The sequence below is a fragment of the Acipenser ruthenus genome, chromosome 4 (assembly GCF_902713425.1).
Source record: "Acipenser ruthenus chromosome 4, fAciRut3.2 maternal haplotype, whole genome shotgun sequence".
Taxonomy (NCBI): domain Eukaryota; kingdom Metazoa; phylum Chordata; class Actinopteri; order Acipenseriformes; family Acipenseridae; genus Acipenser; species Acipenser ruthenus.
In genome coordinates, this window is record NC_081192.1 from 60244022 (window position 1) to 60259082 (window position 15061).

At 40.4% G+C, this 15061-nt stretch overlaps 1 protein-coding gene across 1 annotated transcript in view; it reads left to right on the plus strand.

Moving 5' to 3' along the window:
- The window catches only part of LOC117400041 (regulator of G-protein signaling 9-binding protein C-like), a 47090-nt gene extending 44614 nt beyond the window's left edge, over nt 1-2476 (plus strand). Inside the window, exon 3 of the mRNA XM_033999490.2 lies at nt 121-2476. Within this exon, the coding sequence (XP_033855381.1) occupies nt 121-479 (359 nt within the window). The 3' untranslated portion in view covers nt 480-2476. The remainder of the gene's footprint in view (nt 1-120) is intronic.
- Nucleotides 2477-15061: the final 12585 nt, after the last annotated feature.

Sequence of the window (15061 nt, forward strand, 5' to 3'; positions counted from 1 at the left end):
AAATTTGAGCACGTCTGTATATATATATATATATATATATATATATATATATATATAGTAGATTGTTGTCGGATCAATATGTACAGGTAGTAAATGGTGTATGTTTTTCCCATGTCACAGGTGCCACATCAGACATAGCAGCCAGGGCACTGAGTGTTCAGAACATCAACTATGATGAAACGGTGTCAAGCATGGACAGGTTGGAGCAGAAAGACCTAGAGGAACAGATTGACAAAGTGGACAAGATGATCTATGACATAGAGATGAAAGTGAATGTCCTCCGTTGGACCGTGGAGGCCAAAGCACCGATGTACACTGACCCCCTGAGCAATGACACCTCCTCTGTGGCTATGCTTTCCTTGGAGGATGACGACAACGACCAGTGCTGTGACCGAGGCCAGGTTATTGTGTCAGTGATTCTCTGTGGCATTGCCATGGTTGCAGTGGTGCTGTCTGTTTGCGTGGTGTACCTTGCATGAGCATCCGCAGTCCCATGAAATTTTCCACCAAATAGATGGCAAACCAGGGTCAACAATGTGTTAACTTGCTTGGATAACTTACAGCAAGGCTCAAAAGAAGGATTCTGGCAACTTTAGACTATAATTGAACTCTTTAACTAAACTAAATGTTAGATGAAGTGGGGAAGTTGTGGTCCTTTTGGCGCAGCTGTTACTAAGTAGAGGGTTTAGGCAACTTTATTATTTTGAACAGCATAGTTATTAAAAAGTAAGTATTTATTGCAAGAAAATAATTAGAAAGATAGATAGTTAGCATTTTGATCCAAGAGCTCTTGGAACTTGTCTGAACAGACTCAACATTTATATGCACTCTATTTTCTGTTATGCCATTCTATGTACTGAAATGTTCCCTGTTAATTTGTTATCATACACACGTTACAGTACCTGTCAGTATTCTTATTCTGGTGAAAACAGCAATTGTAGTGTGCATCTACTTTCTGTTTGTCTTCAAGTGTGTTTCCCAAAGACATTGTGACAATTCAGATTGTCAATGATTAACAATATTGGTTTGGTGTTCATTTCATGGTGTTGGAGTGTGTTGTAAACTTCCATATTTGTCTAACTCTTGAGCTCAAGTAGAAATTCAAGAAACTCACCTCAAGTTTAATTGTAAAAATTGTGTTTGACAGGTTAAAGATGCTTATGGGGAAACAATTTCTAGATTAATCTGTATTTGCCCTCACTACCACATTGCTAAACAATGCAAAAATCACACCCAAAGGATTTCTGGCTCCTTTACATGTGGCCATCCCCAATTAGCACCAATTACCTAACTGGCCACACCTGTGATTGCTGGCAGGGAGAGATTTAACCCCATGCCTGCCAACCTCACATTCCCACATACACACTATTTACAGCAGAAGGGCTTCTGCCCTGCGACAACGCCATCTTTGAATCCTGGACTTTGTGTGCAGATTTGACAGTTGGGTTTGTTTCAAGCCCCTAAACAATAATAAACCATGAGGCCTGCACTTAAAAACAAATCATTGCTACTACATTAAAAAAAACAACCTTAAAACATGTTGTTTACTTTCTTTAGCTTTTTTTCTCAGATACCTGAATAATTCTAGACATTTTTGCTTGTGATGGTGTATAATACTCAGTAATTTGATATTACTTAATTTTACCGGTTAACCTTAACTGTTATTATAACTTTAATTACTCTGTAATTTAATTACTGTTCATCTTCATCAGGCTACTACAAAGAGTAATCAAATCATCTACAAGTACTGATATATCTACCAAGTGTCATTAAAACTATTTAGGATATTGTGCGAAAAAAGACATTTAACAGTATTGTAATGATCTCGGTTTGCGCAGGCAGGGATTTCTCACAAGCGGAGGTGGGAAGCGAATCCGGGATCTCCGGCACTGAAGCATAGCGCTGATACCGCTGTACAAAAGAGCCGGTGTTACAGGCTAATTCTCACCCAGGTGAGTTCTGTCCTAGGCTAATCCTCACCCTGTCAGGCCAATTCTCACCCCAGTACCCTTCTGGGAGGGTGAACATTAGCCCGGGCCAAGTCTCACCCCAGTACTCTGTACATAGCCATAATCATTTTCATTGCATGATAACTAATCTAAGCTAATCAGCAGTAGGACATATATTTGTAAATGTACTGTATATAAAGTTCAAGTGGCAATGAGTTCTTTTAGCATGTCAAACCACTGATACCTATCATCAGCAAATACCCCTGTCTAAACAACCCACTCCCTTACAGAATTTGCCCAGGCATAATGTTTTTATTTAATAGAATACAAAGAAATCATCAGTCAAGTAACCTCAACAATCACCCCTTGCCACTTTAATAATGCTGGTGTAAGAAGCAATGTTTTCTGTAATTGTTCTAGACACTTAACAAACTGATCAAAAGACACAATGTACAGACTATGACTGTTCTTTTAACATGTTATAGTAATGTTGTTTGAGAAGTGAAATAAAATGTGTAATGACTAAAGGATACAGGTTTACATGTTTTTCCTTATCATTAGTGTTACACCCTGACAGTGTGGTGAAAATGAATAGACACGAGAGGTCAATACCCAAATCCAAATTAACTTTATTCCTGAAACAGCAATAGACGATAGAACAGGTTAGTGTGGATACTGTCAATACGTCAGCAGCAATCAGTCAGTCTCTTGGTGCGCCAAGTATATATATATATATATATATATATATATATATATATATATATATATATATATATATATGAAAGTGTATTGAATAAAAACAAATGTACACATATAGGCCTAGTGAGGAACAATCATGTATGTATAAGACATATACATATGTCATATACTACATCAACTTTATAAAAAAAATCAATAATAATAAAAGTATTTTTAAACTTGCAATTTTCATATTTTTTTTAGCAGTTTCAGAGTGGGGACTTGTTGGGACTGTAGCCAAACAATGTCATTTCCCTACAGGCAGTAAGCAGCTGCTGCTGATTTAATGCTGATCTGCAGTTTAGTCATTGTATTGATCATGTGAACAGTATTATGCTTAAGCATCAAAGCAGGATCAAGACATGGAAAAAGACAGAACAGACAATTAAATGCTTTTAACAAATCTCTGTAAATAGATTTCTGCTCATTTTAATTCATTATAAAATACAGCATTAAGCAACTCTATCTAGATGTTTTTACATTCAGTTTAAGAATAACTTTATTTAATAGGAACATACGATTTCCATTACACGAGAGTAGATGTTAAAACTTCATACTGATTTGAACTCGGCTCTCGCCAAGATAAGCACCAACTAAGACGTAGCTTTACAGTAAACTAATGTGATCCATATGCGTCTCCATCCATTTACGTTTCCTTCCATATGATGATGTAGATATCCTTCTGTCTGGTGTTAATGGCTGAAGTGTAATGCTGGCTCCAGGGATCAGCTTATTTTGCCTCCCTGGCGCATCAGCACACACAACGGCTGCGATGCTGGCTCCGGGGATCAACCAAAGTGCGGCCTCCCCAGCGCATCAGCATGACAACCGTCTGGATTGAGCTAAGTAGGGTACATCTCTGGGGTTTTCAAGTGGGCACCTTCCATCCTCAGTGTTTCGTCGACTAGCCCACAACACCTCAAGAGGGCTCGACGGTGATTCTGGCGTCCCAGCATCACCCCCCTCCGTCCCCCACTCAACTCAGCCCAGCTTACTTACCTGTCCCCAGCCAGAATCTATCCGTCTCAACCACAGCCAGTTGCTGCTCCTCTCTGCTGCTTCAGATAAGTTCTTCACTGTGCGACGCAACTCTTGGCCACTGAATCCGACGTCTCTGAGAAACCGGGTTGTAGAATGTGCCACAAATCCTCGACAACCCACTTCCACTGGGTAAACCCGAACTCTCCATCCTCGCTGTTCCTCTTCAGTGGCTAGTTGAGCATACCGCAGTTTCTTCCTCTCATACGCCTCATCTACAGCATCCTCCCATGGCACTGTTAACTCTACCAGGTGAACAAGGCGTGCTGATCCAGACCACAAGACAATATCTGGTCGAAGGTTAGTGGTGGCAATCTCAGGTGGAAAAATAAGACGTTGACCAACATCTGCCAGCATATTCCAGTCTCTAGCAGCTTCCAGTTGTCCTGGGCGAGGATTGGTTTTAACACCTTTTCTTGGTGGTTGCTCTCCTGGGCGGAGGAATGTTGTCTTTTGTGTTTAATGTTTTGATGGAACAGGTGGCAACTTATTGGTCATGTTACGCTTGTCTTCCAATGCTAAGGCCAAACATCGCAGCACCTGGTCATGGCGCCAAGTAAACCGTCCTTGGCTAAGAGCCACCTTATATCCTGTCAAAATGTGCCTTAATGTTGCAGGTGATGAACACAAAGGACATGAGGGATCCTCTCCTACCCAGAGGTTTAGGTTCTGTGGTGATGGGAGAACATCATATGTTGACCTGATGAGGAAACTGATCCTGCTCTGTTCCATTGACCATAGGTCTTGCCAGCCAATCTTGCGTTGTTCCACACTCTCCCATCTCATCCATTCTCCCTGTTTGGCCTGGGAAATGGCCTTTATACACCTCATCCTCTCCTCCTGCTTTTGCACCTCGTTGACTACCAGCTTCCTTCTTTGAGCTGGGGCCGCCTTGTGCCATGTAGGAGGAGTTGAACTGAAACCAAGACCCCCTCTTCCATGCTGAACTTGCCCCATGATATCACCAATTCGAAGGGCAGCCTTTGCATCTTCCACAGCTTTCTTTGCCGCCCACTTTCTTCCAGTTTTCAACACAGGTGCTGCCTCCCTTACGCATTTATCGCGTGACTCTACTAATGTCATTTCCAGTCTGACCTTGGTGCACTTAAACTCCTCGGTTAGAGCAGAGACTGGTAGCTGCAGTATTCCTTTACCATAAAGTCCCACTCTGCTGAGGCAGCGTGGAACTCCCAACCATTTCCTGATGTATGAACTGATTAAAGCTTCCAGCTTCTCTACTGTTGTCAAAGAAACCTCGTACACAGTCAGTGGCCACAGCAACCTCGGCAGTAGACCAAACTGAAAGCACCAGAGTTTTAGTTTACCTGGTAGAGCGCAGCTGTCTATGCTCTTCAACCCTTCCACTGCTTGTTGTCTAACTTCTCCCACACGAACTGTGTCCTTTAGATCCCCGTCGTACCATCTCCCAAGACTCTTCACTGGCTTCTCAGACACTGTTGGTATTGCCTCACCATTAATGAAGAATGTTTTATCTACTACTTTGCCTTTAATTATAGAGATGCTCCTTGATTTAGTGGGCTTGAATTGCATTCGTGCCCATTCAATGTTATTGGTTAATTTGCCCAATAATCGATTAGTGCAGGCTACTGTTGTAGTCATGGTTGTCATGTCATCCATGTATGCTCGAATTGGTGGCAGTCGCATTCCAGAAGCCAAGCGCTCTCCTCCTACTACCCATTTTGATGCCCTAATGATTACTTCCATTGCCATGGTAAAGAAAATGGCCAGTGGAGAAATGGTGCATCCTGCCATTATTCCAACCTCTAGGCATTGCCATGTAGTGCTGAATTCTGAAGAAAAACTGAATTGCAAATCTCCAAAATAGGCTTTCACTAAATTTGTTATTGTCATCGGTACACTGAAAAAATCAAATGCTGCCCAAAGTAGTTCATGTGGCACTGAACCATATGCATTAGCCAAATCCAGGAATGTCACATGGGGCTCCTTCCTCTCCTTTTTAGCTGATTGAATTTGTTGCCAGATCACATTGATGTGTTCTAAGCAACCTGGGAAACCTGGAATGCCCGCTTTTTGTATTGAAGTGTCAATGAAGCAGTTCTTTAATAGGTAAGCTGACAATCTCTGAGCAATAATGCTGAAGAAAATCTTGCCTTCTACGTTTAATAGGGAAATGGGACGAAACTGACTGATGCTTGTAGAATCTTTTTCTTTAGGTATAAAGACTCCACCTGCATAAAGGGATTATACTTTCATGCATTCTTTAAGACAGCAGTCCTTATGGATGGGGGGATGGGGGTCAAAGTTAAAAATATATATATATACAGTATTTAGCAGATTTGAGGGTATTCCCATTTTTGTCTGTTTTGGTGATATAATACATTTTGGTATTTAGGAGTTATGTTGGGATAAGCACATTTCTCCTGCCTTAATGATATAATTATAGGAGGCTGTGTGGTCCGGTGGTTAAAGAAAAGGACTTGTAACCAGGAGGTCCCCGGTTCAAATCTCACCTCAGCCACTGACTCATTGTGTGACCCTGAGCAAGTCACTTAACCTCCTTTTGCTCCGTCTTTCGGGTGAGAGGTAATTTTTAAGTGACTCTGCAGCTGCTGCATAGTTCACACACCCTAGTCTCTGTAAGTCACCTTGGATAAAGCCGTCTGCTAAATAAACAAATAATAATACTTTCACACCCTCCTGTGTTGAAGGTATTAAAACCCAACAGAGACATACAGTAGGATGATATTTTTACATTGGAACCACTGTACATTGGGCAAGGATACTATTACCTGTCATGCAAGAAGTGAATGGGGTGAGAAAAGCAAATGCAAACTTTAAACAAATAGCACTGTGGCAAGATACATTTTCTTGTATTGGGAAAATTAAACTTGGCATTAGAGAAACCAAAAGGGACTTGTTTGAATGATTGGACATAAAGGAGGCAAGGAGTTGTTTATCTCTTTAATATAATGTACTGATCTCTATTTAATTAAAAAAAAAATAAGATTGCCTTGCTGACAGCCTTTCATAGAGCTAGACATATAGAGAATTAAATTAAACTGTCTGCCAAAGACTAGGATTCATGTTAGCAGCTCTAAGGACAAATATTTTTTGTGTACTTTCCACATCCTCCTACACATATGTTTAAATATTCTGGTCCTGAAGAACACAATTATTGAGTATCATCTGCAAGCACAGAAGAGTGTTTTGCCCCCTAGTTGTAAAATCTAACTTATCTTCGTGAAGGATGAGTATCCAGGTAAGCTGCATAATGGGTGTTTTAAGCATTGAAAAAATATGAGTTATGCATGCTATTTAAATCTAATGTGTAAAGAATGAGCATAGCACAGCTTGAGTTCACATGTTATCAAGCTTCTTGTACTTCGTTGGTTCCTGGCGCCTTAATGGTCAATTGTGAATAAACTGCATGCTGCAGCTAGAGAATGCTGGAACAGCTCATTGTAGCCTGCCTGGGAATTACCAGAAACACGTGACCACTCACTTGCAATGCATGTTTGTGGCTGGTGAATAAGTGACTAGATTCTTGATCTTCAGGATTTCTCACTGTCATCTTAGTCTCCCTCAACCTGTCTGTCAACCAAATTTTTTATAGTAAATACAATAGCCTGTGTTTTGAGATAGTCAGGATGCTTTATATTGCTATAGCAAGGTGATTAATAAGAAATACAATATTATAATTGTTTCTTTATTTGCATTAGTGCAATATTGTTACAGTTTTAAAAATATATTTTATGATTTATTGGTTTGTTTTAACATTTGTAGGGTGCGTGTCTGTTGACTTGGAGAGCACAAGAGACTGAGAAAGGAAGATTTACAGAAAACAAAACAAAAGATTGTTCCAGCCTTGTACTAGTGGGAGGAGACTCAGTAAAAGCAGCAGCTAACTACATTGAGGACTATTATATTATTAAGGCAAGAATAAAGGAGGACTCAATAAGACCAAGTTTTTGTACAGTAGTTCAAATGCCCATACAGTTAAAATGTAAGGCTGTAGTTAATGCACACCCCGTTTTACCCAAAACAAAGTTTACACACATATGGCTGGTTTCACAGACATTGATTAGTACTAGTTTTGGTCTACTTCGTGTTAAATTAGGTAAGGTAGTCCAGGATTGGTGCTAATCACAATTGGTGAAACTAGACGATTGTGTTTCAGTTGGAGAGTAAATTACACAATGACACAAAACCTTATCTGGAGCGCTGATAGTAAGCATGTCCTTTCTGGAGACCAGCTTAACCAGTATAAGAATGTGGGGATAGAGGACAATGCCCAATGCAATGTTTGTCTGTATTGCAATGTAATACCTAGAACCCTACTTTTATAACTAGGATTTTTCTCCTTGTTGAAAAAAATAAAGCAAATTTTGAAGTGGTGCAAACAAAACAACAGTCAAGACACCAAGTCAATTTTACTGGCACTGAGGGGTGTTTGCAGGAGACCAAGCTCTGGTTATACACCAATAGTGTAGATATAACTCATACACAGATGCTTGCTGTATTATAACTCTGATAAGCTGCTTCATTGTTAATAGATGAGTTACACAATACAAAGTACATTATTGTAGTTTTTCAAATCTATGTAGAACTCTGCACATCAGCAGTATCCTTGCAGTATGACTTGAGGAAAGTGGAAAGATCACCATCAGGGAGCAGGAAGTTTTATTTGCCTTCTGGAAGAGAATGGTAAGTTGCTTTATACTGTACCTCATGAACTAGTGCCCAATTGTAATCTTCATTTAAAGAAAAAGTCTGTTTTATCTATGTTTGTGAGAACAGTAATCCGTAATAGACATGATGCAACCACTGCAGTACAATTCAACATGGCATTCTTCAACTGGGGGTATCACACTGCAACATAAAAAGCCTGTAACTACAGAGTCAGTGTGCATAATGGATTCATTTGGTGTGTGTATAGAGACTAAAAGGCTGTTTCTATAGTCGAGCTCTGTAAGCATAATCTCTGTAGCACGCTTTTGTCAGGCTAAGCTATTAATGGCATGGCATTTCAGCTGCAATAGCTACGTCTTTGTTTAGTACGGTCTGTCTTTGATTCACACAATGTTAACTTACCAACAACGTGTCTCTGCAGGGCTCACCACTCCACAGGTGGAAGTCATTGTGGCTGCTTTAGTAAAAATCATGATCTCCAATATGGAACTAGTTTACAAAGACATGGTCACCAAAGTCCAACAGGTAAACTGCAATAAACCATTCTACTTGAGTCATATTTGAAGACGACAAATGACTAGATGATTTTAATATGCATGTGTAACTATCAAGTTCAGATTTATGGAAACACCTGGTGCAAAGTTCAGTTTGACCTAAGATAGCTGGTTTATATTCTGTGTACACAGCTATATTCTGTGATTCTTCCTGTCAAGGTGAGTCATTGTACAAGAACAAAGAATTCTACAAAGCCTCAATTGTGGTGTTAAAGCCTTATGTTTCTGCTTCTTGAAGAGATTACACTTTGACTTACTGTCTTAATGTTTGGTTCTATTGTGGTCATTTTCAATGTTTTCACATCCTTTTCACCATTATGTGTTATTGTTTTTGTGTGTTTTTAGAACCTTGTGAAGATGCGTGACTGATCCGCTACTGAGTATTTAATTAGCTGACAGTCGCGCATCATTTTTAAACACATGCAGACTCTGGCCGAGGGGTAAATAAGATAATAACTAGCTAGTTAACCCCTCGGCCAGAATATAAAAGACCTGCAGGAGACTACATGCTGCTCCCACCTCCGTCGCCAGGAGACTACACGCTGCTTCCACCTCAGTCGCCAGGAGACTACACGTTACTCCAAACTCCACCGCCAGGAGCTGCCTCTGCCTCCACCACCTTCACCGGCAGGAACAGAGCAGCAGGAGCTGCCTCTGCCTCCACCATCTTCACCGGCAGGAGCAGAGCAGCAGGAGCTTCCTCCACCACCTCCACTGCCAAGAGCAGAGCAGCAGGAGCTGCCTCTACCCCCTTCACCGCCAGGAGCAGAGCAGCAGGAGCTGCCTCTGCCTCCGCCACCTCCACCAGCAGAGGGTGAATACCTGCTGGTTCCACCTCCACCAACGTGGGAGGACTGGTTGCCGCTCCCACCTCCACCACCCGAGGGAGAGGAGTTACAGCTGAGTTTGCCACCACCCGGGGATGCCTTCACATCACCACCCGGGGATGCCTTCACGTCACCGCCCAAGGATGCCAGCCTCACTTCGCCCAAGGATGCCTGCCTCGCTTCGCCCAAGGATGCCTGTTACTCCGCATCGCCTGGGGCTGCCTGTTGCTCCGCATCGCCTGGGGCTGCCAGCTCTGCTTCGCCAGGGGTCGCCGCCAGCTCTGGGGATGTGCTCGGGCTGGAGGAGCCAACCAGGAAGACATTAAAGGTTCTGCTGCCAGTCGGTAAGCTGACAGCCTTTCTGCTAGGGAGCCGCTAGTTGTGAAAAGGGGAGAGGAGGTCAGGAGACCACCTTCCCAAGCAGCACTTTCACCGCAGGAAATACTGTGGCCGGAGCCGCACAAGGGAGAGCTGGCTGAGGGGTAATAAGATAATAACTAACTAGTTAACCCCTCGGCCAGAATATAAAAGACCTGCAGATTGACTGCACAGGGTTGGATGTTCAGAGGAGGAATGAGAGCAACAGCGAGAGGAGTGAGAGAGAAAATTAAAAAAACAAAACAAAACATATACAGGATCAATGAAGGCATTTGCCCAGCCTGACCTGTATTGGCTGTTCATTTTGTGTTTGTGATTTGTTTTATTTAAAATATTTATTTTGCTCTGTGAGCAGTGTTTTTGCGTTTAAACTTTTTATTTTATTTTTTGTATTTAAAATAAAGATGGCGCAAACGCCATTGCACCCTACCTGCAGTATCTGTTTCAGTTCTTGCTTCTGGCCTGACGTCACCACACGCCATCCTGTCACAGAAACTTATAAGGGTAACAATGATACAGACCACATGCTTTGACATAAGGTATTTCTATTTGGGGAAGAGTTATCCTATTCTCTCAATAAAGCAATAACGTTCCAATTCAGGTAGTGTCCAGTGAAGCATTAAGGCATGACAGGAGACGGGTTAACATGATATAACCAAACACTTAAGGCATTACAAGAAATTAAGTGTGTGGGTATGTCATGTCAATCCATCCCCTGGACTGCCATAATGATATTATAAAACAATTATAAAAGGATTAGATTTATTTACTTTTAAAATTAATACAGCAAATTTAAAAAAAAATTCCAATAATAGTAAATATCACTACGCACAAGAAAATCGTTCTAGTGAAAAGTAAACATTTGTTTAAAAGTGTTTTATTTTAATAAATTAAGATCAGTTTATTCATAAATATAATACACATTGATTAAAATGTATATTCAGTAAATAATGTCTGTATATACATTATATTAACCTATTGCATGCCAATTTACTATTTCATTAATGGACATACAGTACATATTTAAACTTACATAAATACATCTGATAAAACTAATTATAGATCATTGATTTTTTAAAATAAATGTTCACTTGAACATTGCCAGATATTGTGTAGTTTGGGGAGTGTGGTGTCTTAGTTTTTTAATTAGTGCTATGAGTACGTTGTTCGCATTGTTAAATGCTGCGTCTTTCAATAAATTCACTTTTATGCTGTACGGTAGATCAATCATACAGCGATTGATCCCAGCTCGCAAACTTATATTCTACATCTTGATATGCTGTACTGCTCTCAACCTTTATTCCTTGGGGAACTGACATAAAATTCCCAGAGGAGACTCATTCAACTCGAAAGTAAATAAAATGTAAGGATCTACCTTTTACTTGGAGACAGTTTTGTAGGATATTCACAGCCATTCAGAAGCCTTTGTGTTTGTTTGGTTTTTTGGGGTTTTTTTTCGTTCCAATCAAGTTTGAGTTGATTCAGTTCTGGTTCCATTATTTCACTGTTACATTTTTCTTTTAAAAAAATTCCAATTACTGGTACTTTGTCTGGTTCAGGAAATTCATCTTCATACCATTCTTCAACAGTTTTTCCATTAAAAAGATCACAATTTGATTCTGGGTCTGACTTTTAAGTTACTGGCTACTTACATATATTACATTTTTATCTATGTTTGTGAGAACATGTCTGTAAGTCGCCTTGGATAAAGGCGTCTGCTAAATAAACAAATAATAATAATAATAATAATAATAATAATAATAATAATAATAATAATAATAATAATAATACATGTTATAGAATGAGAACAGGTAAATGGTTGAGGAATTTAAATCAAAGGTGATGTGTCTGTTGAAAGGTTGTGTGGGATTAATGTATGGCTGATAGAACACAGCTAACCAATCAGAGAACAGGATTTTTCCAAGCAGATTTACAATGAACATTTAACCATTTCACTGCCACATTGTTTAATTAACCTATGTACATATCAATGGTACAGTACAGATCTTTTTCCAGAGATCCATTTTACTTCATGTTTCTAAACCATTTTGTCTGATGACATTCAACTTAAGTTATGCCAATGGAGATGCTTTGTGAGTTCACGGCATTGCGGACTGAAAATGAGGTAAGCTTGGCAATGGCTACAGAAGAAAGTCTCTAATCACACCCATTAAATGACACCTGCTTATCCAATCTTGCTTAGGGCATTCCTTAGCACAGGTTATTAATAGTATCAGAATAGGCCCTGTCTGTCTGCTTGTATGTCTGAATAATACTGAATAATACTGAATCAGACACAGAGCAGTGGTTGTTGACACGTGCACAGATGCACAGATTTAACAACACAGGCCCAACGCTAGGGTACCAACAATGGTAATGCTAGCACCAGATTTAATGAAGAAAACAAACCTAAAAATAAAAGTTTGCCCACAAATGGCGAGCGCTAGTCCCATTAAAAGGAATGCCCCGCTCCAGGAACCTACTACACTACTAACCCACACCGTACTTAGTTTGGAATTACGTCCCCTAAACTGACCTACTTCTGGGCTTCCGGAGTCCTGGCATCCTCACGGCGACTCAGGCCTCTTCAATCAGTCACGAGCACCGTCTAGGAGTGGAAGGGTTGAGTGTAGTAGTTCTCTCCAGGGAGTGGACACTATCCTCCTCGATGCAAGCTTTCGCTCATCGCCCACCTGTGTAGCCATGGCTTAAGCTCCCCGGGCACGCTCCCCCAGCCCTCTGGTTATCCGGAGATGTTCACATTATTAATTACAGATTTATTGCAGTTTATTAGACAAATACAGTAAATTCAGGAGACTGCACAATCCTCTGCCTAATGCATAACTGCATTGAGCAGTATATTTTGAGAGGTTAGAAATGAGAGAATAGAACTCCCAAACTTTTTGGGATTAAAATTACTCTATTGCTGTATTCAATTCAGGCACCCATGGATAATAATATCCTACACTACAAAAAAAGACGAATTCACCCTTAAGGTCTGGTGCAGTGTATAGCTGCTGTGTATTTTGGTTTTGATTGCCATCATTTGTAATGGAAAATCTTTCTTTGTCTTGAAAGTGTAAATGTTTTTTTTGGGCTGTGTTAATTGAAGTTACATGGCAAGTCCACTCAAGGTCACCGGGTGCCTAGCCAGTAGGGGTCAATAAAGTTACGTAAAGTGAAGTCTATGTTTATTAAACCTCACCAATCACCCAAGACCAGTACTGCTGTCCCTCTGGGGCCCCCAGCCCAGATCAGCAACTTGGCAACCCTCTATCAAATTCAATCAGTTCCTGTTTGCCATACTGAACGCATTATTCATATAAAGAGGTCAACTCTTAAACCGAGGTCTTTTTGTAAGTGACTCAACCCCTAGTCTCTGTAAGAGTCTTTGGATAAAAGCATCTGCTAAATGACTAATTAATAATAATAATAATAATAATAATAATAATAATAATAATACTAATAATAATAATAATAATAATAATAATAATAATAATAATAATAATAATAATAATTACAATTCTTGGAAGAAGTAGTAAGCGGCTCTTGGTCATGGCAGTGAACCAGAACTCTAAAGGATGCTGTACATATGTTTACTGAAACTTAAAATGTGAGGGGGCTATCAGGATAGGTACAAGTGCATAGTTAACCAGGGAAGCACAATTCAATTAAGATAAATATGATCTAAATTAGACTTCCCCTTTAAATCTGTTTCCATTTTAAGTGTTTGTGACAGAGATCGAATGATTCTTGGTGTTAGATCTCCCTCTCGACCTGTGAGGGCATGATGTAAAAGGAACAGAGTACCCTTAACTAAATGGCACGACAATTTATTCCGTAGGGTAGGTGGAAGTCGGTCATTTAGGAAAGGGGCAGAGCTACAGTATCCAAACTCAATGACCCAGACGGTAAACGGTGTGGAGGAACGGATGCACTCGTTAACCTAGGGGTCATGAGCGAGGGTATAAATAGAGGACATAGCGTCAGTGATCTGTTCCTTGGTAAATGGTTAGATACAACCTATAAGGAGCCTGTGTTACCGTCCTGTAAACCGTGAGCTTGTTTTGTCTGTTAGTGTTTGTTATAACTGTCTGTTTGTTTTAAACTAGACTACCTATAACACGATCCAGAGCTGCAGCAGAAGCCAGCATAAACCCGGACATCACTTTCACCCCTGCATTTGTAAAACACCACTAGCACTGTGACGGAAATATAATGAGTTCTGGTTGTAAATCTCCCTCTCGACCTGTGAGGGTACTAAGTAGCGAAAGGGCAAGGCTTTGGACAGGTTGGCCTGACAGTTGATTCCCTGGGTCGGGAAGTCAGTCAGCCTGGAAAAAGGCGAGACTCCGGTGCAGGAACTTATTGACCTGGAAGGTAAACGAGGTAGCAGCTGCATGCAATAGAGTCAGCTGCAGTCGGTTACCAAGGGGTCATGCATAATCGCATAAAAGGGGCCAGAGAATTGTAAATCTTTTCCTTCACTTGGGTTTCAGAGTTACAAGTAGACTGGAAGGACTGGGAGATATCCCCAAAATAAAATAAAGAGTTTGTGAGTGTTTTCTGTTTAGTAACTGTCTGTGTTTGTTTTGTTAAATAGCACTAGACGGCGAAACACAAATCTAGAGCCAGGGCCAGCACAAAGCTGGATCACCACAGCACTTGTTTTTCACCAATAGCATATATTATTATTATTTATTTCTTAGCAGACGCCCTTATCCAGGGCGACTTACAATTGTTACAAGATATCACATTATACATTTTTTCACATTATACAGATATCACATTATTTTTTACATACAATTACCCATTTATAGAGTTGGGTTTTTACTGGAGCAATCTAGGTAAAGTACCTTGCTCAAGGGTACAGCAGCAGTGTCCCCAACCAGGGATTGAACCCACG